The sequence below is a fragment of the Myotis yumanensis genome, unplaced genomic scaffold, assembly GCF_028538775.1.
Source record: "Myotis yumanensis isolate MYYU_CA2020_CCGP unplaced genomic scaffold, mMyoYum1.0.hap1 SCAF_13, whole genome shotgun sequence".
Classification (NCBI taxonomy): Eukaryota; Metazoa; Chordata; class Mammalia; order Chiroptera; family Vespertilionidae; genus Myotis; species Myotis yumanensis.
Genome location: NW_027223764.1, coordinates 42,757,767 through 42,775,280, shown reverse-complemented (window position 1 = coordinate 42,775,280; position 17,514 = coordinate 42,757,767). Strand labels below are relative to the sequence as shown.

The following is a 17,514-nucleotide window of genomic DNA, read 5'->3' as shown; positions in this document are numbered from 1 at the left end:
AGCTGGGGTGCATGGATCAGAGCAGGGGAATGGGAACAAGGTGCGTGCCTCCAAAGGAGCTGGGAGGAGCCTGTGGCCTCCAGGAAATCGCCTGCAGGGTAGGACTGAGGCTGGAGGCTCAGGGGTCCTGACAGTATCTGGGGCCCTGGGAGAGAAACCCATGTTTATAGGCAGTAAGTCATTGTTAAGAGATATACAGTCAAACCTCGGTTCTCGAGTCTCCCTTCTCGAACAATTCGGTTCTGGATCAATTTGTTCACAGGAAGAAATGTCTCGATTGTGGAACAAAACTTTGGTTTTGACCTGACAACCCTTTCATGCTGATGCCTCAGCATCACAAAAAGCGTCTCTCAGGCAACAAAGGAGAGAATGCTTTTGTTGCTGGAGAAATCAAAGATGAGCACAGTTTTAAAACAAAAAGAAGCCCTCCAGAGTGCCAATGTTGCTAAGGGCGTGACAGCGCTCACAAAACAACCACAGGCCATTGAAGAGGGAGAAGAACTATTGCTGATTTGGACAAACAAAAGCAGTTAGTGGGTGATATATGAAGAATTCATTTAAGGCTAGTAGGGGTGGTTAGATTAAGAAGTGTTTATTTGTAGATTATACAGTACATTTGACATGGACTGCATATAAGAAAGGTTAAAATGGAATCCTTTGGGGGTCTGGAATGGATTTGTTCAATTTACATGGTTTCTAATGGGAAAAAATGATTTGGTTTGGGAAGAAATCGCTTCTCGCACAGCCTCCTGGAAGGAATTAAAAGTTTGAGAACCGAGGTTCCCCTGTATCAGGGATGACGGCGGCGCCTGTGAGCCCTCTCCTAACATTTCACGAAGACCTTCTGCTGCCCTTCCCTCCAAGGGAACAGAACTGACACTCCTTGAAAATATGCCACAGAGGCCACTGCAGATGCTGCTGTGGGTCAGATTGGCCCAGCCAGGGGGCCTGGCGGTGGGCAATGGGGCGAACGCGCAGAACCATAGGGCCTGTTTCTCAAAAGACCAATGTTGGGGCAGCCCTTGCTCCTGCCTGGCCAGGGCTCCCTCCTCCATGCAGCAGCCTGGGGCAGAGGGGCTGGCACTGCCCCCTTTAGGGAATAGTCTGGGGTGGGGACTCCGAAGGACACAGTGGGGCTGGGGGCTGCAGAGGCCTGTCACCTTCCATCCCAGTGTGGGCGCTGCAGCCCTGCCGTCCGCAGAAGCCTTACTGGGTGTCCGCTGAGGCTGAGCTACGATTTGCTCAGGGAACGCCAAGGGAACAGCAGTGGGCAGAAAGAGGAACTGGGGCTGCCAGCCAGGATGCTGGGTCCGAAGGCCTCTCGAGAAGCAGACACCGACAGCCCAGCTGAGCGTCTGTCCTAGCCACAGGGAGCTCCGCTGTCTGGCCCTTTGCGGTCTCCGCCTTGCACGGCCGCCTTCCTTTCCGCATGGGTGCGGTGGGTTAGGGTTAGGGTGTGAGCTCCAGGAAGGTGGGTGTCCAATAGCAGCCTGCCCTTTTGAACTCGGTTACAGAGCTGAGAACCGAAGCACAGCCAGCCACTGAACCGGGCTGTCTGAGTGCTGGCCTCGGGACCGCTCACTCACAATGGGCAGGACCTCTGACTTGCCACCATCTCTAGTTTCCAGCCGCTTCGCCTGGGCCTGGTGGAATCTCCGCACCAGCAACCGTGCCCTGAGCTCGTGCAGGCCCTGGGGGGAGGGGCTTCATTTTGCCGCTTGGACCTGTGGACATGGCTTCCTACACTATATGTGAGAGGGCTTCTGAAGTGTCAATGTAGCTTGATGAGAAAGTGCTGACACGGTTAGCAGCGTCTGCCTTGGGCGGTGTGTGCCACATCTCTGCCTTTGTTTCAATACTCTGTGCTCCCCAAAACACGTTCACACGTGTTAGTACTTCTTTGATTTCCCCCTCGCCCACCAGGAAGCCCCAAGAGGCTCTACTGTCCCCACTTAATGCATCGGGAAACTGAGGTTTCCAAAGGTTGTGTCTTGTCACAAGTGAATGAGGGACTGGGGCCAAAGCCTGGCTTCCCTGCTTCCCAGGTTTGTGCTCCTTCCTCTTCATGGAACGGACTGGCATTACAGGGCAGGACTGGGACTTGCTTACAGTACGTGCCAGGGCCCTGGGAGCGGAGCCTGTGCCCACATGCCCGTGGCTCTGCTCCTTCCACATCAGTTCCTGCCACTCTCCTTTCTGCCTGGCAACCCTGAAACGGCAGGACGCCTAGTAGGCGTGGTGCCTCCTGCACCCACTTGCTTGTCACGGGGGCTGGGAAGGGAGGAACTCTCACAAACTGCAGAGCCCGTGTTACTGGGAGGCACTGAGCCAGGTGCACGGGCAGCATTTGAGAGGCTGCAGAACATCCCTGGAGGAGCAGAGCGAAGGGAAGGGCCAGAGAAGGCCAGCCTGCTTGGTGAGCAGCAGAGGGAAGGGCCCAGGTTGGGGTTTTCTGAGCTTGAGCCAGGGGAAGCAGGCTTCCCAAACAGCAGCAGGGTCCACATTTCATACAGAGAAGAGCCCTCGGCCCTAAAGATATGAGGTGAGCTGCCGAGAGCAGTGTCCCCAGCTCACAGACTTTCATGGGGTGATTGCTGGTGATTTTTGAACCAGAAATAGGTAGATTTTTCGTCTTCTGCCTGGATAGGTGACTTCTGCAGATCCCCACCTGCCTGAGAAGCTAGGGCTGGTTATCCAGGATTGTCTAACCTGCTGGCTGTGGTCTGCATGGCCGAAAGGCCCGGTCAGGCCCTGCCTCTCCCCCTCCCCCTCCTTCTCTCCCCCCCTCTCCCTTCCCCATGCCAAGGTGCCTCTGTGCCTGGGGCTCAGCTTCTGACCTCCCCGTTGCCTTCCGTCCTTCCTCCCTGGGCTCGGCCTTTCCTCTTGCAGGGGCCTCCCAGAGGGCCACTTAGACCCTCCCAAGCCTGGCCTCCCTGGCTGTGGCTAGCGGGGACTGAGGCTGTACAATGCCTTCTCCTGGCCGGGCGGCATATCATTGTGTGATAGGCCTGGGCTGGCCCGGATGCCCCTTGCAGTGCAGCTGTTCCAAGCTCTGGGTGATATGGCGCTGAGAACTGGGCGTGGACAGCCTAGGCTATTCGCAGGAATGTCCCGCTCTCAGGAAATTGGGGGTGGGGGTGGGGTTGAAGGGTTGTAGGGCTGGGGAGGGGCCGGGGTAAGGAAGAAGAGATGTGAGGGCTCAGTAGAGGATTTCTCTTGTTTTGGGAAGGCCTTTGGTAGCTAAACACTAGGTCCCCTGCTTAGAGATCCTCCTCCTTTAAGACATGGATAGAAATGGTGCCTTGACCCTGGCTGCTGGCTGTGAAGTCCTAGCTCTCTATCACATCACAGAGCGTCAGCTCACTGCTCCACGTCCATTCCTCCCACTAGACCAGCGGTTCTCAACCTGTGGGTCTCGACCCCTTTGGGGGTCGAATGACCTTTTCACAGGGGTTGCCTAAGACCATCCTGCATATCAGATATTTACATTACGATTCATAACAGTAGCAAAATTACAGTTATGAAAATAACTTTATGGTTGGGGGTCACCACAACATGAGGAACTGTATTAAAGGGTCGCGGCATTAGGAAAATGGAGAACCACTGCACTAGATTGTAGCTTCTTGAGGGCAGACCCGTGCCCAACTCATCTCTGACTTCTTAGCCTCTAGCACAGGCCTGGCATGTATTTGGGAATGAATAAATGAATGAATGAATGAATGGATCTTACTTGTCCTTGTCCTACAGGAAGGTGGTCCTGTGCCAGTGGGAACTGGCTTGAACCAGGCAGATAATTGTGGTGGGAACAGGAGGATGGGGTGTGGGTCTGTTGTGCATCTCTGGACAGATATGTGCAGGGTTGCACACACCCTCCTCACCCCCATTAGACCATGGGGACCTTTCCTGGAACCTCAGGATGGGCTAATGCTGCCCAGGCTCTGGCTGGTCCAGGAGGGACTGGGACCATCTATTTCCTTGAATACCCACACAGTGAACCTGTCCGCCAGCAGAAAAGCGCCCTCTTCTGGTCACCTCTGGCACGCAGGACCCTGGGAGTTCACTGTCCAGAGGTTCGAGTCTGGTTAGTGGAAGCAGATCTTCAAGGGTCCAACATTCCTTGGAGGCAAATGCCAATCCTAACTGGGCACTGGCCGCAGGGCCCTAGCTTGCCAGCTTTGCCCCATCCTCACCCTGGCTTAGCTGGGCCAGGGGAGTGGAGAGGGTGCTTGAGAAATTAGTGGGACCAGCCTTGGGGCAGAATGTCACAGGAAGGATATGCAGAGTGCAGGCCCTGCTCTCGGTTCTGAACGCTGCTGTGAGCCCCAAACCCACCCCTGATTATCACTTGCTCTTCAGCCTTTGTTTGGGCTGATCCCTGGAGCCACTATATGCTTTGCCCTTTGCTGTGCTAACTATGACTGACTGACAAGACGGCCCAGTGTCCCCTCCTCCAGGAAGCCTTCCCTGAATCCTTGTTAGCGCTCCTCAGTGCCCCATCTGTACCTCGGCCTCTGCCTATGAATGTCCTCATTGCATTTCCTTGTGGCAAGGACCATGCTGCCTTCATTTCTGTATCTCTAGTGCCTGGCACACAGTGGGCATCTGGGGGACATTGGCTGAATGAATAAATGAATGAAGGAATGAATGAATGAACACATGAACTATAAGTACATGAACTATATGCTCCTGGGATGGCCTGAAGGAACAGAACAAAAAAATTAAAAGCACTGATTCTTTTTGACTTAAAATGTTTGTCCCGTAAATCCTTTCCCACTGGTACCTGATGCTGTGTGTCCGTGTTATGGTATTACAGCCTAGGAGCCATACATACATGGTTTGGCAAAAGTAGGTTTACAGTTGTGAGTCCACAAAACACAGAGTTTATCCCTGTATTATTATTTATTGATTATTGTATTAACTTTGTGTTTCGCGGACTCACAACTGCAAACCTACTTTTGCTGCACCCTGTATATTCCGCCCATGATGGCCTCAGGGAACCCCATCCCCGATCCTACTTGTGTTTTCCGGGAGCAGCAGGCTGGTGAACACCAGGATGAGGAAGGCAGAGAAAAGGAGACTGCATTCCCCCTCCTCCCCCCGGCTCCCCCAATCCACCAGGGAGCTGTACGGACAAGACCTGCTTCAAGGAGGCCAGAATGTCAGGGACTGTGCATAAGACAGGGCTCTCACGGGTCTCCACTGGGCAGGTTGGGTCTCCACAGAGGGTCTGGTCAAAAGATGGAAACTCTTTCTGGCCATGGGGACCAGTCCCAAGTTCTGCAGGGCCTTCGTGGGTCGTGACCCACCCATTCTGGGTGGTTAAACGTGCCTAGGCTGATTTCCCAGTTCTCCGATGCCCATTTCTTCTGGGGACCAAAAGGAAGCCAGATGCCTCCAAAACTCAGGATTTGAATGTCACGGGTCTCACTCCCTGCCTCCCTGGGGAACTCTGGGACTGTGGGGTGTGGGGTGTGGGGTGTGGGGAGGGTGGGGAGTAAGGGGCAGTGTGGTGTGTTCACTGGCCTAGGTCCAGATGGGGAAGAGCAGCATGGCAAATGCTATCAGTTGGTCACCCCAAATCTATTTGCCTCTCCCTCACTAACAGCTCTTGTCTGAGGCAGTGATGTATCTGGCCCCCAATAAGCCCATCCTGATAAGCCCGTCTCTCACTTTCCCAGCCTCTCTTGCAGCTAGATTGCCCATGTGGACCTCTTCTGGCTAATGAGGCATAAGCAGAACTCCAGGGAGTAGGTCTGGAAAGCCTTCGCTTTCCTGATAAAGGGGCGGAATGCCTTGCATAGCTCTTTGTCTTCTTGTCATTTCTGGACTTGATGCTGACATGGCTGGGGCTGGAGCAGCCAGCTCGCAACCATGAGGGAAAGAGCACGAAGCATTAGCTCTCACTTCACTGAACACAGACGACATCTGTAATTCTCTCCAGAGTTTTTGTTCTGTGAGAAAAGTACTTTCTGATTTATTTATGACTCCATAGTTCAGTTTCTGTTACTTGCAGCCAAACACATCTCTAAATGCTACTGGAGCAATGACCAAGATGATTCACCCTGAAGCTAGATGCCGTTAAAATTATACTCTTCCCTGCCCCCCTTCAGTAGTGACACGTGAACCATAACTGTGCCTCTGATTGGCCTACTGGGTGTGAATGGCTGAAGTGGTTAGTGCTGCCACTGGGCAGCCGTGGGCTGAGATGCCCATTGGGTGCCCAGAGCCAGCTCTATTTCCTGGGCTTCTCAGCATGTGGTTCCCTAGGATTGGCCCAATGCCACCATCCTCCCAGAGGCACTTCAGATAAAGAGCCCAGCCAGGACCTGCTCTGACCCCACAGCCCACCGTGCCAACATCAAAGGGGAGGGGGCCTAACAGAGTCACCTGTTGGGGGCAGAGGGTCAGAGCTGAGGCCTCATTTGTAATTAGGGTCCCCAGGGTGGACTGATTACAAAAATGTGCCCCTAGCCACACTCTTTGCAATGTGACATTACAGCTCATCCCTTCAAAGATAGCTTATTTCCCCACATCTCGAATCTGGGCTGGCTTTGCAACTTGCTTTGGCCAACAGATTGTGGCCAAAGTGACCCTGTTCCAGTCCAGGCTCTGCTGTCTCTCCTGGACCCTGTCTCGCTCCATGCGACAAGCACGGGCCAGCCTCCTAGCAGAGGACAGAGAGGTAGCCCAGTTGCCCTGCCACCCCAGCTGACAGGCAACTGACCCCCAGAAGCACAGCCAACTGGCCCACACTCAGCTGCCCACCACATGGGGGAGCACAGCTGAGAGCAGCGAATCGCCCAGCTAAGCCAGGTCTAAGCTGCCAGCCTCAGAATTGGAGCGAGATCAGTGGCTGTTGCATGTCCCTCTGTTTGGCTCGGTTTGTAAGGCAGTGTTGTTATGATTGTGGTGACAGATCGTTCATACAACCCTCCTCCTCCTCAAGGTTTACCAAGCATTCCACCGACACGAGCTAATTCAGTTCCCAACACCACCTATGAAAGAGATACCATCTCCCTTCTGCAGATGACAGAACTGATACTCCAAGAGGTTCTGACTTGCTCGAGATCATGCGGCCAGCTCACAGTTCTCCACTCTGAAATTGCAAATTGCTCCAATCCCAGCCCATGGCCCCTAGGCCGTCTCACCATCCAGCCCTGCCTGCCCCCACCTCCTTCTCCAATCTTGCAAACCTTGGGCAGCAGCCCTGCCCATTCAAGCATTAGGCCAGCCTACGGACATTAGCCCCTTCCAACCCTGACGCGTTACTATGACGATGGCGCATCACACCAACATGAGGAGAGGAAAGAGGCCAGAGGGCACCTTTTGGCATACAGCTTGGCAAGTGGTATGGGGGCTGGCCAGGCCCGAGGTACAGGCTCAACTTGTACCTTCCCATAGAGCTGTGTGAGCAAAGACGGCTAAACAGAGACCCTTGCTTCTGCAGGCTCCCCCTACATACTCATAAGCCGACGGACTACAGGCACGATGAAGGCGCTGTCAAGGATTCACGCAACCACGGCGCCCCGTTCCCTCCCATCGTGTTCCCCTCACACAGAAGGCGCAGTTGCCCTCACCCACCCTCCCTGCCCCATGGCCGCCCCTGTCACTCACCGACAGCGGAGGGGTGCCCTCGTCCTCCACGGTGACCACCAGGTGGTAGAAGCTCTGGTGCTCGCGGTCGGGTGGGGCGGGCCGTGTGGTGATCTCCCCACTGATGCGGTCCATGCGGAAGGTCATGTCGTCGTTGCCCGCGGTGATGTAGTAGGACAAAACGCTGTTGATCCCGATGTCACGGTCAGTGGCTCTCACCTGGACCACGGCAGTACCCCCACCCACGTTCTGGGAAGAGAACAGGAAACGGGTCACTCTGGAGTCAATGGGGTAAAGCCCAGCACCTGCTCCGGGGAGCCGAGGGGCCTCACTGGACCCTCAGAAAGCTTTGCTGTCTATGCTGGAGCCGTGACGAGGAGGGTGAAGAGGGTGGTGGCGAGCATTCTGTGGGCACCTACTACATGCCGGGGCCGGGTTAACGCTATAACTTCCCCTACAACCCTAAGCGTCAGGTCCTGGTGTCACTCCCATTTACAGATGAGAAAACTCTGGTGCAGGCAAGGAATGTGTGCAAGTCACACAGCGTCAGTAGCAGAGCCAGGTCTGAATTGCGGGAGGCTGGCCTGAGAGCTGGCCTCGAAACCCCTATGCCATCCTGCCTTCATGAACGTCCAACCTGGCGACATACCCAGCAATGCCGGGGCAGACATTCTCCTGGAGGGGCTCAGTCGTAGGACTGAGTAACCAGAGAGCTGGTTTATTGTAAAGCAGCTCTCGCAGGGCACACCTCCGCTCCCCATGGGCGGTAGAGGGCCACCTCTTCTCTCCCTCTCCTCTCCTCCCTCCACAAAGACACGGCACTCGGGACCTAGCCTAGGCGTTAGGACTAGAGTTATGAATAAGCCACTGTCCCCGTCCCCGAGATCTGAGAGACTAGTGGGCCAGGCAGACACGTAAGCAGGTGGCTGGCAGCCGGCTCATGCCCACTGTCCGCCCCAGATGTCCGTCTGTACAGGTGCTGGAGTGCCCTCACCTCGTTCACGCTGACATTATATCCAAAGGGGCTCTCGATCACTGGGGGGTTGTCATTGACGTCCAGGATGGTCACCTGCAGGATGTGGCTCTTCTTCCGTGGAGGGGTGCCCCGGTCAGATGCCACCACCTAGGAGGAAGGGGTGACTGGGGTCAGGGCTAAAGGGCGGGTTAGGACCAGGAATACGGAGTCCTATCTACTAGGTGGGGAGGTTGGAAGGACAGACAGACTCACTGGCCCATCCCTGTCCCTGGGGCGGGGGCGCCAGCTCTGGGCTCTTCCTAAGTCCTTTGCCTTCTGCCCCATGTTGCAAACAATGCTTGCCCACCTCTTGTCTGCCCTGGGACCCTCATTTGCAATCTGACTTGGGTGTGCCTAGTCTTCACCTCCCAACCTTACCCCTGACTGTATTCTGGGCTGTGCCAGCCCCTGACCATGACCCCAGGCCTGCAACTGGACCCAGGGTTCCTGCCTTTAGCTTCACATGCACTTGGATCTGAACTCTGGCAAACGAGCCTCAAATAATCACTGAGCAGCGCAGACACAGACTGAGCCCATCCTGGGAGCCGCGGTGCTTCCTGGGTGCCTGCAGGAGTGCCCTGGGGGCTCAGGCTCCTGCAGAAGCACAGCCTTGGTTCCCCAGAGACCCCTCGGGACACAAGCCAGCACAGCAACTCAGCGGTAATGGTGGCCTTCATGACCCCTCACCTCAGCAGAGGCAGGCCAGGCAGGGGTTTTTCTGCCCATTGCACAAGAGGGGAAACCGAGGCCCAGACAGTAAACCACTTGCCCGAGTTTCGCACTGCATTTGTGGAAGAGCCCGGGCTTTTCCAGGCTTTCTCTCCTGGCTCTCACGGCCGGGACGGGAACCCCTGCTGGTCCTGCTCTGGCTCCCAGGTGCCCTCTCCGGGTTGGCCTCACTCAAGCTCTTGGCCCTGACGTGCCGCCTGCCACCCGGTACTTGGTGACAGCAGGGGAGCTGACTACCAGGATGTGAAGGGCCAGGCAATCTCCTGGGTGGTCAACAGCGACCTGAGGGGGTGGGTCCGCACCTTGAGGATATAGTGGTCCAGCTCTTCTCTGTCCAGGGGCCTGGCCACGAACACTTCGCCGATGGAGTCATTGGTGGTGACGATCTCAAAGGCCCCGGCGATGTTGCCCGAGGCCAGAGAGAAAACCACCTGTCAGGGCGGAGAGAGGTGAGGTGAGGAAGCGGGTCCCAGCTTCCTGCTCAGTGAAGGGGTGGCTTGGAGGGTCTATGGGAAGCCCCTGCTGAGAGAGCTGACCCGGGCCATTTCACTCGATGCCCACCTGCCCGTTGCTGCCGGCATCGGGGTCCTGGGCCTTGACAGTGGCCACACGCTGGCCCACGGGGCAGTCCTCGGGCACGCTGACAGCCGAGTCGGAGGTGACGTCAAACTGAGGGCTGTTGTCATTCTCGTCCAGCACAGTGATGTAGACCTGGGGGTGAATGTTACTAGAGACCTATGGCCTCCACCCTCTCCCAGCCCCAAACACCAGGGCCCCACCCTGGGCTCCTGGGGACCAGACCTCCACTCGGTCTGGCCCATCAGCTCGCTTTCAGAGCCCGTCTAGGCCTCTCCTGACTTCACACAAAGGCCCTGCGCACATTTTTCCTAGGCGTCTGGGGGAGGGCGGCTCATACCAAGTGCTGAGGCTGGGACGGCAGGGAAGGGGCTGGCAGATCTGGAAGGTAGGGCCCCCGACTAAAGGGGGTGGGGCTACTCAGCTCCAAACCCACCAGGCAGTGGCAGACTGGCCCTCGCACCGCTTCCTGTTTTCCAAGAGGAACTCGGAATACAGATTTTGTGTGTGGAATGAGGTGGTAATTAATAAAAATTAAAGAAAAAATTATGTGCAGGCTGACTACGGCACATCTGGCAGCCAGATATTGCCTGAAGGCCTCTTCGTTAGCACATCTGGATCAGAGGGAGAGGAACGGGGCTCAGAAGGAGGGAGGCTGAAGGTGGCTTGGTGGTCCCTGTGGGGAGGGGACAGGCGGGGAAAAGAGAGACGAAGCCAGGAGCACGCACACGGCAAAGAGCAGCTCGTTCAGGGTCTACAGCTCAGGTGTCCTGCAGGGTGAGGACAGCGAGCTGCAGGGAAGGCCCTGCTGTGGGTGCAGCCTCCAGCCCATGGATGGCCAATGGCCACGGGCCAGGAGGGTGGCACCGCAGGTGCCCCTCAGGGTCACTGATGAGGGGGTTGAGGTAGGGCAGGAGGAGGCTCAGATTTTAAAAATCCCAGTCCAGGCCTCCTCCCCAGGTCAGATTCTCGGTCCTGAGGTTCTGGGCTCCCAGGCCTGCCTGCCTGCTGCCCTAGGACCCCATCGGGAGCCTGTAGCACCTCACACCCTGCTGAGGAGATTCATTTCGTCCTCCCTCGTCACCGGGTTTTTCCTCCTCTTCTTGGTCCCAGCCACTCTCCCCTATCTGTAGACAGCTTTTAAAACCACAAGGCAGCCCTAGCCGGTGTGGCTCAGTGGATAGAGCATCGGCCTGCGGATGAAGGGTCCTGGGTTCGATTCTGGTCAAGGGCACATGCCCAAGTTGCGGGCTCAATCCCCAGTGTGGGGCATGCAGGAGGCAGCTGATCAATGATTCTTTCTCATCATTGATGTTTCTCTCTCTCCCTCTCCCTTCCTCTCTGAAATTAATAAAAATATATTAAAAAAACAAATAAAGACACAAGGCACTCTGGTGGTGTGGCTGTTGGTGGGTGTCATCCCATGCACCAAAAGGTCGCCAGTTCGATTCCCTGTCAGGGCACATGCCCGGGTTGTGGGCTCCATCCCTGGAGGGGGCATGCAGGAGGCAGCTGATCGGCTGTTTCACTCTCACATTTTATTCTCTCTCTCCCTCCCCCTTCCTTTCTCTCTAAAAATCAATAAAAAATCTTTAAAACAACAACCTAAAAGAGCCAACAAAAAAACCAGCCCAAAACCACAAGGCAACAAGCCCAGGCTTCACAGCAGGACCAACACTTCCACCTACTAGCTGTGTGATTTTGGAAGAAGTTATTACTGCTCTGATTTTCCATTCTCTCAGCTGAAAATAAGAACGAGAACACCTACCGCCGAGGACGCTGGGGGGAATAAGTGAGCAAGCAAAACGTTAAGGGTGGTCCCTGTCCTGCTTCCTGCCTGGCAGATGGCCATGATTTCACTCTCCAAGACTCTGCCCAACCATCATGGATTTTGGTCAGGAAGTTCTATGAAGTCCTGGAGCCCCAGTGTGCTCACCTGTGAAATGGGCATAAATATGCCCTCCACACTCTTCTCAGGGCACCAATAAGCAAGGCCCCTGTGCTCTGATCCACCCCAAACCCTCCCACTTGGGTCCAGGCCTTGTGTGAGTTCCCCATGCTTTCTTCCACGGCAGGGCCTTTCCCATGCTGCTTCCTCTGCCTGGAATGGTCTTATTCCTTGGCTGAGTAAATTCCTATGCTTTCTGGGAATCTCAGCTTGGGTCACTTCCTCAGGGAAGCCCTCCTGGATTTCCCCGACATTGTATTATCAGCTGTCTCACGTGGCATACATTTATTGGGGTGATACTTTGATCAGTATCTCTCCCCCATTATATCCTATGCTTGTGAAGGTAGGGACTATGTCTGATTTTGGTTTCTTGTTGTACCCTGAGCCCAGCCAAGAGCCTGGCCCACAGTCAGTGCTCCCCTATGATTACTGCTCTGATGACCACGATGATGTTTGTAAGGTTTTCCCAGCACCAGAGAGTTGGCCTCAGAGGAGGAAGGGCAGGGGTTAAGGTCCACAGGAATTAATGTGGGTCTGTGTCCCCATCCAGGACCTTCTGGTCCAAACCTCCCTGCCCCATCCCCTGGAGGCCTGAGGGTATTACATGCAAGAACTCTTACAGCGGAGCCCCTGCCCCAGGTCTGCCCCTTCCTGCGGCCTCCCCACCCCTCCTGGGGCCCATGGGAGCTACTGGGGCCCAGGAGGAGTCAGGTGTAGGGGAGCTGTGGTTTGGGGTTCTGGCCTCACATAGGAAACGGTAGCACCCTTAAAAGGCCCCTCAGCCTGCCTCCACCCTCACACCTCCAACAAGTTTGGGGCTAACAGGGCTGGCGTATCTGGGGCAGTGGCCCTGGGAGCCTCTGAGCAGCCAGGGCAGAGCAAAGGGGTGTGGGTTTTGCCTGGCAGAGGGTGAAGAGGCCGTGGAACTACAGCGGCCTGCACAGAAATGTGTGCCCCGAAAGGCCCTTGCCAGCCCGTGCAAGGAAGTGGGGGGCTGGTCCAGGAAGGGGCTTTAGCAGCCTTGGGGTGCATCCCGGCTCCTTTCAGTCTCTACTTGTCCTCGGCTCCTAGCCTTCGCCTGCCAGCGAGGGTGAGGAACAACTGGCCCATTGTACAGATGAGGCTGCTGAGGCCCGGGGAAAGGGCCCCAGGTAACCACTCTGAGTCTTAGCTCCCGTGGCTGAGAGGGCCAAGAGCCGCTGGACACAGGCCACCTACCCACTGCCCACTGCCCACTGCCCACCACCGAGGACTCTGGGACCCTGGGGGGCTGTGGGGAGCTGCGCAGATGCAGTGCTGCTTGTGGTCTCACTCACCCCCAGGCTAGGCCCATAGATGGAGGGGGCTTTGGGGCACGACCAAGCCACCACTGGGCCACTGGAGCCGGGCCCCTCCAGGGAGCCAGGGGGTGGAGGACCTTAAGCAGCTGCATTTGGCTCTCTGCAAATACTGGGTTGCTCCTATCCCTTTAGGCTGATGTGACAGGGACTCAGTGGGGAGAAAATGTGGCCGTAGCCAAGGCTGATGCTGAGCTGGACATCTTCTGTGTCTCCAGGCGGCCTAGACCAGACTGGCTAGTGCACAAGCCATGATGGCTGCATGTTCTCATTCGCACTGCAGGATGCCACTTCAGTGGGCCCCTCCCCTGGGACCCGCCCCCAGCCCGGGGTCACCTACCTGCCTCTCCCACTTCTCCCACTTCCTAGGAACCTCTGACCTCAGGGGTCACTCTCTCCGAAGTGCTCCCAGCACATGGTCTCCCCTGCCTTTACTGAGAGCCCTTGAGGGCAGTGGCACACCATGCACGCTGCCCTTGCCCAGCACCCCCAGGCCCTGGCACTATGCCCTCCACTTCACATCACTGCAGTAAAACACACTTCTTACACCAACCCCCAAGACAGGGCGGGGTCCTCTTTACAGATGCCACTCCCATCATGCCTCTCTCCAAGACTAGTTCACAAAGGTTTCCTATCCACCAGCTCCTCTGCCATCGTCCTCACATCCTCTGAAGAAGGCAGGGCTGCTGGCCTGACCCTCATTTTAGACCCGAGGAAAGGAAGCACAGAGAGGCTGAGCAACTGGCCTGTGTCACACAGCCGGTGAGGGGCAGAGCTGGGCTGAGGCCTCAACGTTCCCTTCACTGTGTGTTCCACCCACTCCTTGTTAGCGGGCCCTCCACCCCAGCATCCCCTGGAGGCTCAGCAGGACAGGGAGGGCAGAGAGGGCAGAGCTGGACACAGGGTACGGGGCCTGGACTCAGGTGAGAGTGGGTGAACTGGGACGGTCGTGAAGGGCCTGAGCAGGGGCCTGCTGCACATGTCCTCTCCCCAGGGAGGCAGGAAGGCCCAGCACCACTCAGGGCCCAAGCCAGCACTGGCCACAGCCAAGAGCACCGGGGAGATTCAGGGTCCACGCTACTCACCTTCTGTAGTGAGAGCCGCAGGAGGAGGCCGAGGGAGAGAAAAGGCAAAGATGCAGTTGGTTAGCAGTCGGCAGCTCTTCTGGCCCCGTTTCAAGCAGTGGTCTGTCGGGATGCCTGCCCCCACCCGCCCCGCCTGTCTGAAATTTCATCCTGGCCAGGCCGCCCCGAAGGTGTGGCATGACTGCCACAGGGCTGCTCCTGGGCTATCAAAACCCCCGCCTACTGCCTCGCCTGCATGTTGGGTGGCTGGTGAAGATGTGGGTTTTGGGGTGCCTTGGGCTGGTGATGGGATGCCCCTGTGGGGCTCTCACCCGGGGAATCACTCACCACAGTGGCGTCTACTTTGGGGCCGCCGTCATCCGCCACCACCGTCAAGGTGTAGAAGTCGCCTTTCTCCCGGTCCACCAGGCCCTTGACTGTGATCACACCCTGCAGGGAGGGTCCAGATGGGAGAGTGAAACATGGCACACACCAGCAGAGCCTGTCCCACCCCCAAGCAGTCCCAGGCTCTGGCCAAAGCAGACTCCTCACTAACCCCGACACTCTGCCTGCTGTGCCACCCCAACCTCCCTCTGTCTGACATAACTATTGCAATCCTGCTGCTCTCAGTCCCACTCAGACACCACCCCTTCCAGGCAGGCTTCCTGCTTCCCAGCCGGGCATGACTGCTCTTATCTGGGCCCCAGAGACACTCCGTTACACTGTATTGCAGTCTGTCTACATCTTCCCTTGGGTGCTCTGACTTGTATCCTTGACAATCCCTACTCTACCCCCAGCCTGAGAACTCTTTGCGGCTGGGAAGGCTCTTGTTCATCTCTGTGCTCCCAACATGCTCAGGACAAGGCTTGGGACCCTGCAGGGATATTACCATGCCTATTTTCAAAGAAGGAGCTCTTATAAAAACCACTAAAGCCAAGATAAAAAAGTGAGAGCCAGGCAGCAGATGAGAGCTGCACCAGACACCTGGCTAATACTGGCTGTTGCAATGGAGCCCAAAATCTATATCGGAGCTTCCTAACGGCCCAGGTAAAAACGGAAACACGATGACCTGAATAGCTTTCATTATCTAGTAACAAGGATACCTGGTTGCCTAGGTATAAACTTTATCTTACTCCTAAATATTAAAAGGGATGTATTACAGGAATGTTTATCAATATTTTATGACAAAGAGCAGCATGCCCTGCATACAGAGGTGCTGAATAAATGCTGGCTGGCTGTAAAAGGGTTGAGCTCCCTGCTCCTCGGGAGAGCACTTGCTGACCCAGCCTCCCTCACCGTGTAGGTGTCTATCTTGAAGAGGGCTTTGGCCTGTGCGCTGGTGTAGGCATCAAAGCGATAGGTGATCTGGTTGATGTTGTCGATGGAGTAGGCCTGGACCCGCACAATCTCGGTGCCCAGGGCCAGGTTCTCCATGATGGCAGCCTCATAGGAGGCGTTGGAGAACTGCACGTCCTCATCCAGCTCGTTGAGCAGCGTGATATAGACGCTGCAGAAGCCCTGGTTGAAGGGGGGCGCCTGGTCGGTGGCGGACACATTCATCAGGTAGCTGGTCTTGGTCTCGTAGTCCAGGTAATCCACAGTGATGATGAGCCCCGTGCTCTCGTCAATCTCGAATTTCCCTTCTGCACCCGACAGGATGCGGTAGTTTATCAGGCCACCATCCCCTGCAGGAGGACCAAGAGGTTGTGCCATCCCGGACGGCGGTGGGGCTTCCCTACAGCAGGGTGAGGGGCCGGGGCCTATCCGGCGAGCACTGCTCCCCATCTGTAGGCTGAATTGCCCCAAGGGATGCAGCAGAGGACAGGGTCAAGGTCTATGTGGACGGCAAGGCCCAGCACACGCTGTGGACCCCCTCTGGGGCCTGGTCAAGGCATGAGATATGCCAGAGGGGGTTTGCTCCTGGAGCTTTAAAATTTAAGCTCAAGCACCTCACATGGGTATTTGGACAAGACGGTGGGGTAATTAGGGATCTCTGGTAGTGAGGGTGTTGATCTAAAAAGTGTTTGATCAACGGGAGCAGCATCCTCAGGGGTGACCAAGTCTTCATTCGGTCCCTCCAGCCAAAGAGTTCCAGTGCCAGGGACACCTTCTCCCGTTTCCCCAGCTCCTCCACCCCGAATCCCTGGGTCTTGGAATATAACCCTCATCCAGGTGCCAGAGGTGGACTTCCTTAGCTGAAGTCTCTAGACCAGGGGTCCTCAAACTACGGCCCGCGGGCCACGTGCAAATACAAATATTGTATTTGTTCCCGTTTTGTTTTTTTACTTCAAAATAAGATATGTGCAGTGTGCATAGGAATTTGTTCATAGTTTTTTTTTAAAACTATAGTCTGGCCCTCCAACGGTCTGAGGGACAGTGAACTGGCCCCCTGTTTAAAAAGTTTGAGGACCCCTGCTCTAGACTGCCAGAGGAATGGCCATGAAACCACTCAGGAAATCCCAGCCTCCCTGAAATTATTTGCAAAACTCTGAATGGATGTGCATCTTGTGGGGGAGGGATCCACAGACGTTACTTGTTTCTCAAACGGATTCCTGACCCTTTGAAAAGGTCGTGAACCACTGGGCCAGTGATGTGTGGACCTAAACTGTATAAATGGGAAAGCAATCCACCTGACTGCGTGCGGAGTTATTTCTCCCTCCACCCGTCCCTCACCCAGCTTAGCTGGGGATGCTGATGCGTGGGGCTGGGAGCCACCAGAACAGCCGACATGAAGGACGCGTAGGAACTGGGAAACTAGGAGCAATTCAGGGAGCCTCTCTGGGGGGGCAGCAGACCCCCAGGAAAGAGTTCCTCCCTGGCCGTATGCCTGGCCCAGACAGCCAGGCCCCACAAAGAGGAACACAGTGACCTGGCCACGTTCTCCTTCATTCTGCACTAACTGTGGCCCTCAGCAAGACCCAGGCTCCCCACAGGGCAGACCGCTGTCCTGTAGAACGGGGCACAGTGCCCCTTGAGAGCCTGTGTGGCAGGCCCGGGGCCGAGGCTGGCTGGAGGAGCAGGCCTCACCAGCTTTCTGACCAGACCTTTACCTCTCCCAGCCCTGCCCAGCTCCTAGCCAAAGGCCAGCTGCAATGACAAATCTGGACATCCCAAACAGGTGACCTCTCCTCTCTCCATCCAGTCCTCCTAGTCCTGGGCTGGTGAGGATGCCACCAACACCGTCCCGGGAGCCCCTCCCTCGCCTGGGAGCTGCTGACAGGGGAAGCCCAAGGGGTCATGAGGGTGACAGGC

At 56.2% G+C, this 17,514-nt stretch overlaps 1 protein-coding gene across 2 annotated transcripts in view; it reads right to left on the bottom strand.

The window, feature by feature from the left end:
• CDH23 (cadherin related 23) overlaps window positions 1-17,514 on the bottom strand; it is a 355,887-nt gene that overhangs the window by 62,349 nt on the left and 276,024 nt on the right. For both annotated transcript variants that reach the window (XM_070432922.1, XM_070432923.1), the window contains exons 31-37: window positions 15,559-15,947; window positions 14,611-14,712; window positions 14,284-14,286; window positions 9,899-10,048; window positions 9,640-9,768; window positions 8,588-8,716; window positions 7,615-7,842 (exon numbers count right to left, since the gene is read on the bottom strand). In XM_070432922.1, the coding sequence (XP_070289023.1) occupies window positions 7,615-7,842; window positions 8,588-8,716; window positions 9,640-9,768; window positions 9,899-10,048; window positions 14,284-14,286; window positions 14,611-14,712; window positions 15,559-15,947 (1,130 nt within the window). The remainder of the gene's footprint in view (window positions 1-7,614; window positions 7,843-8,587; window positions 8,717-9,639; window positions 9,769-9,898; window positions 10,049-14,283; window positions 14,287-14,610; window positions 14,713-15,558; window positions 15,948-17,514) is intronic.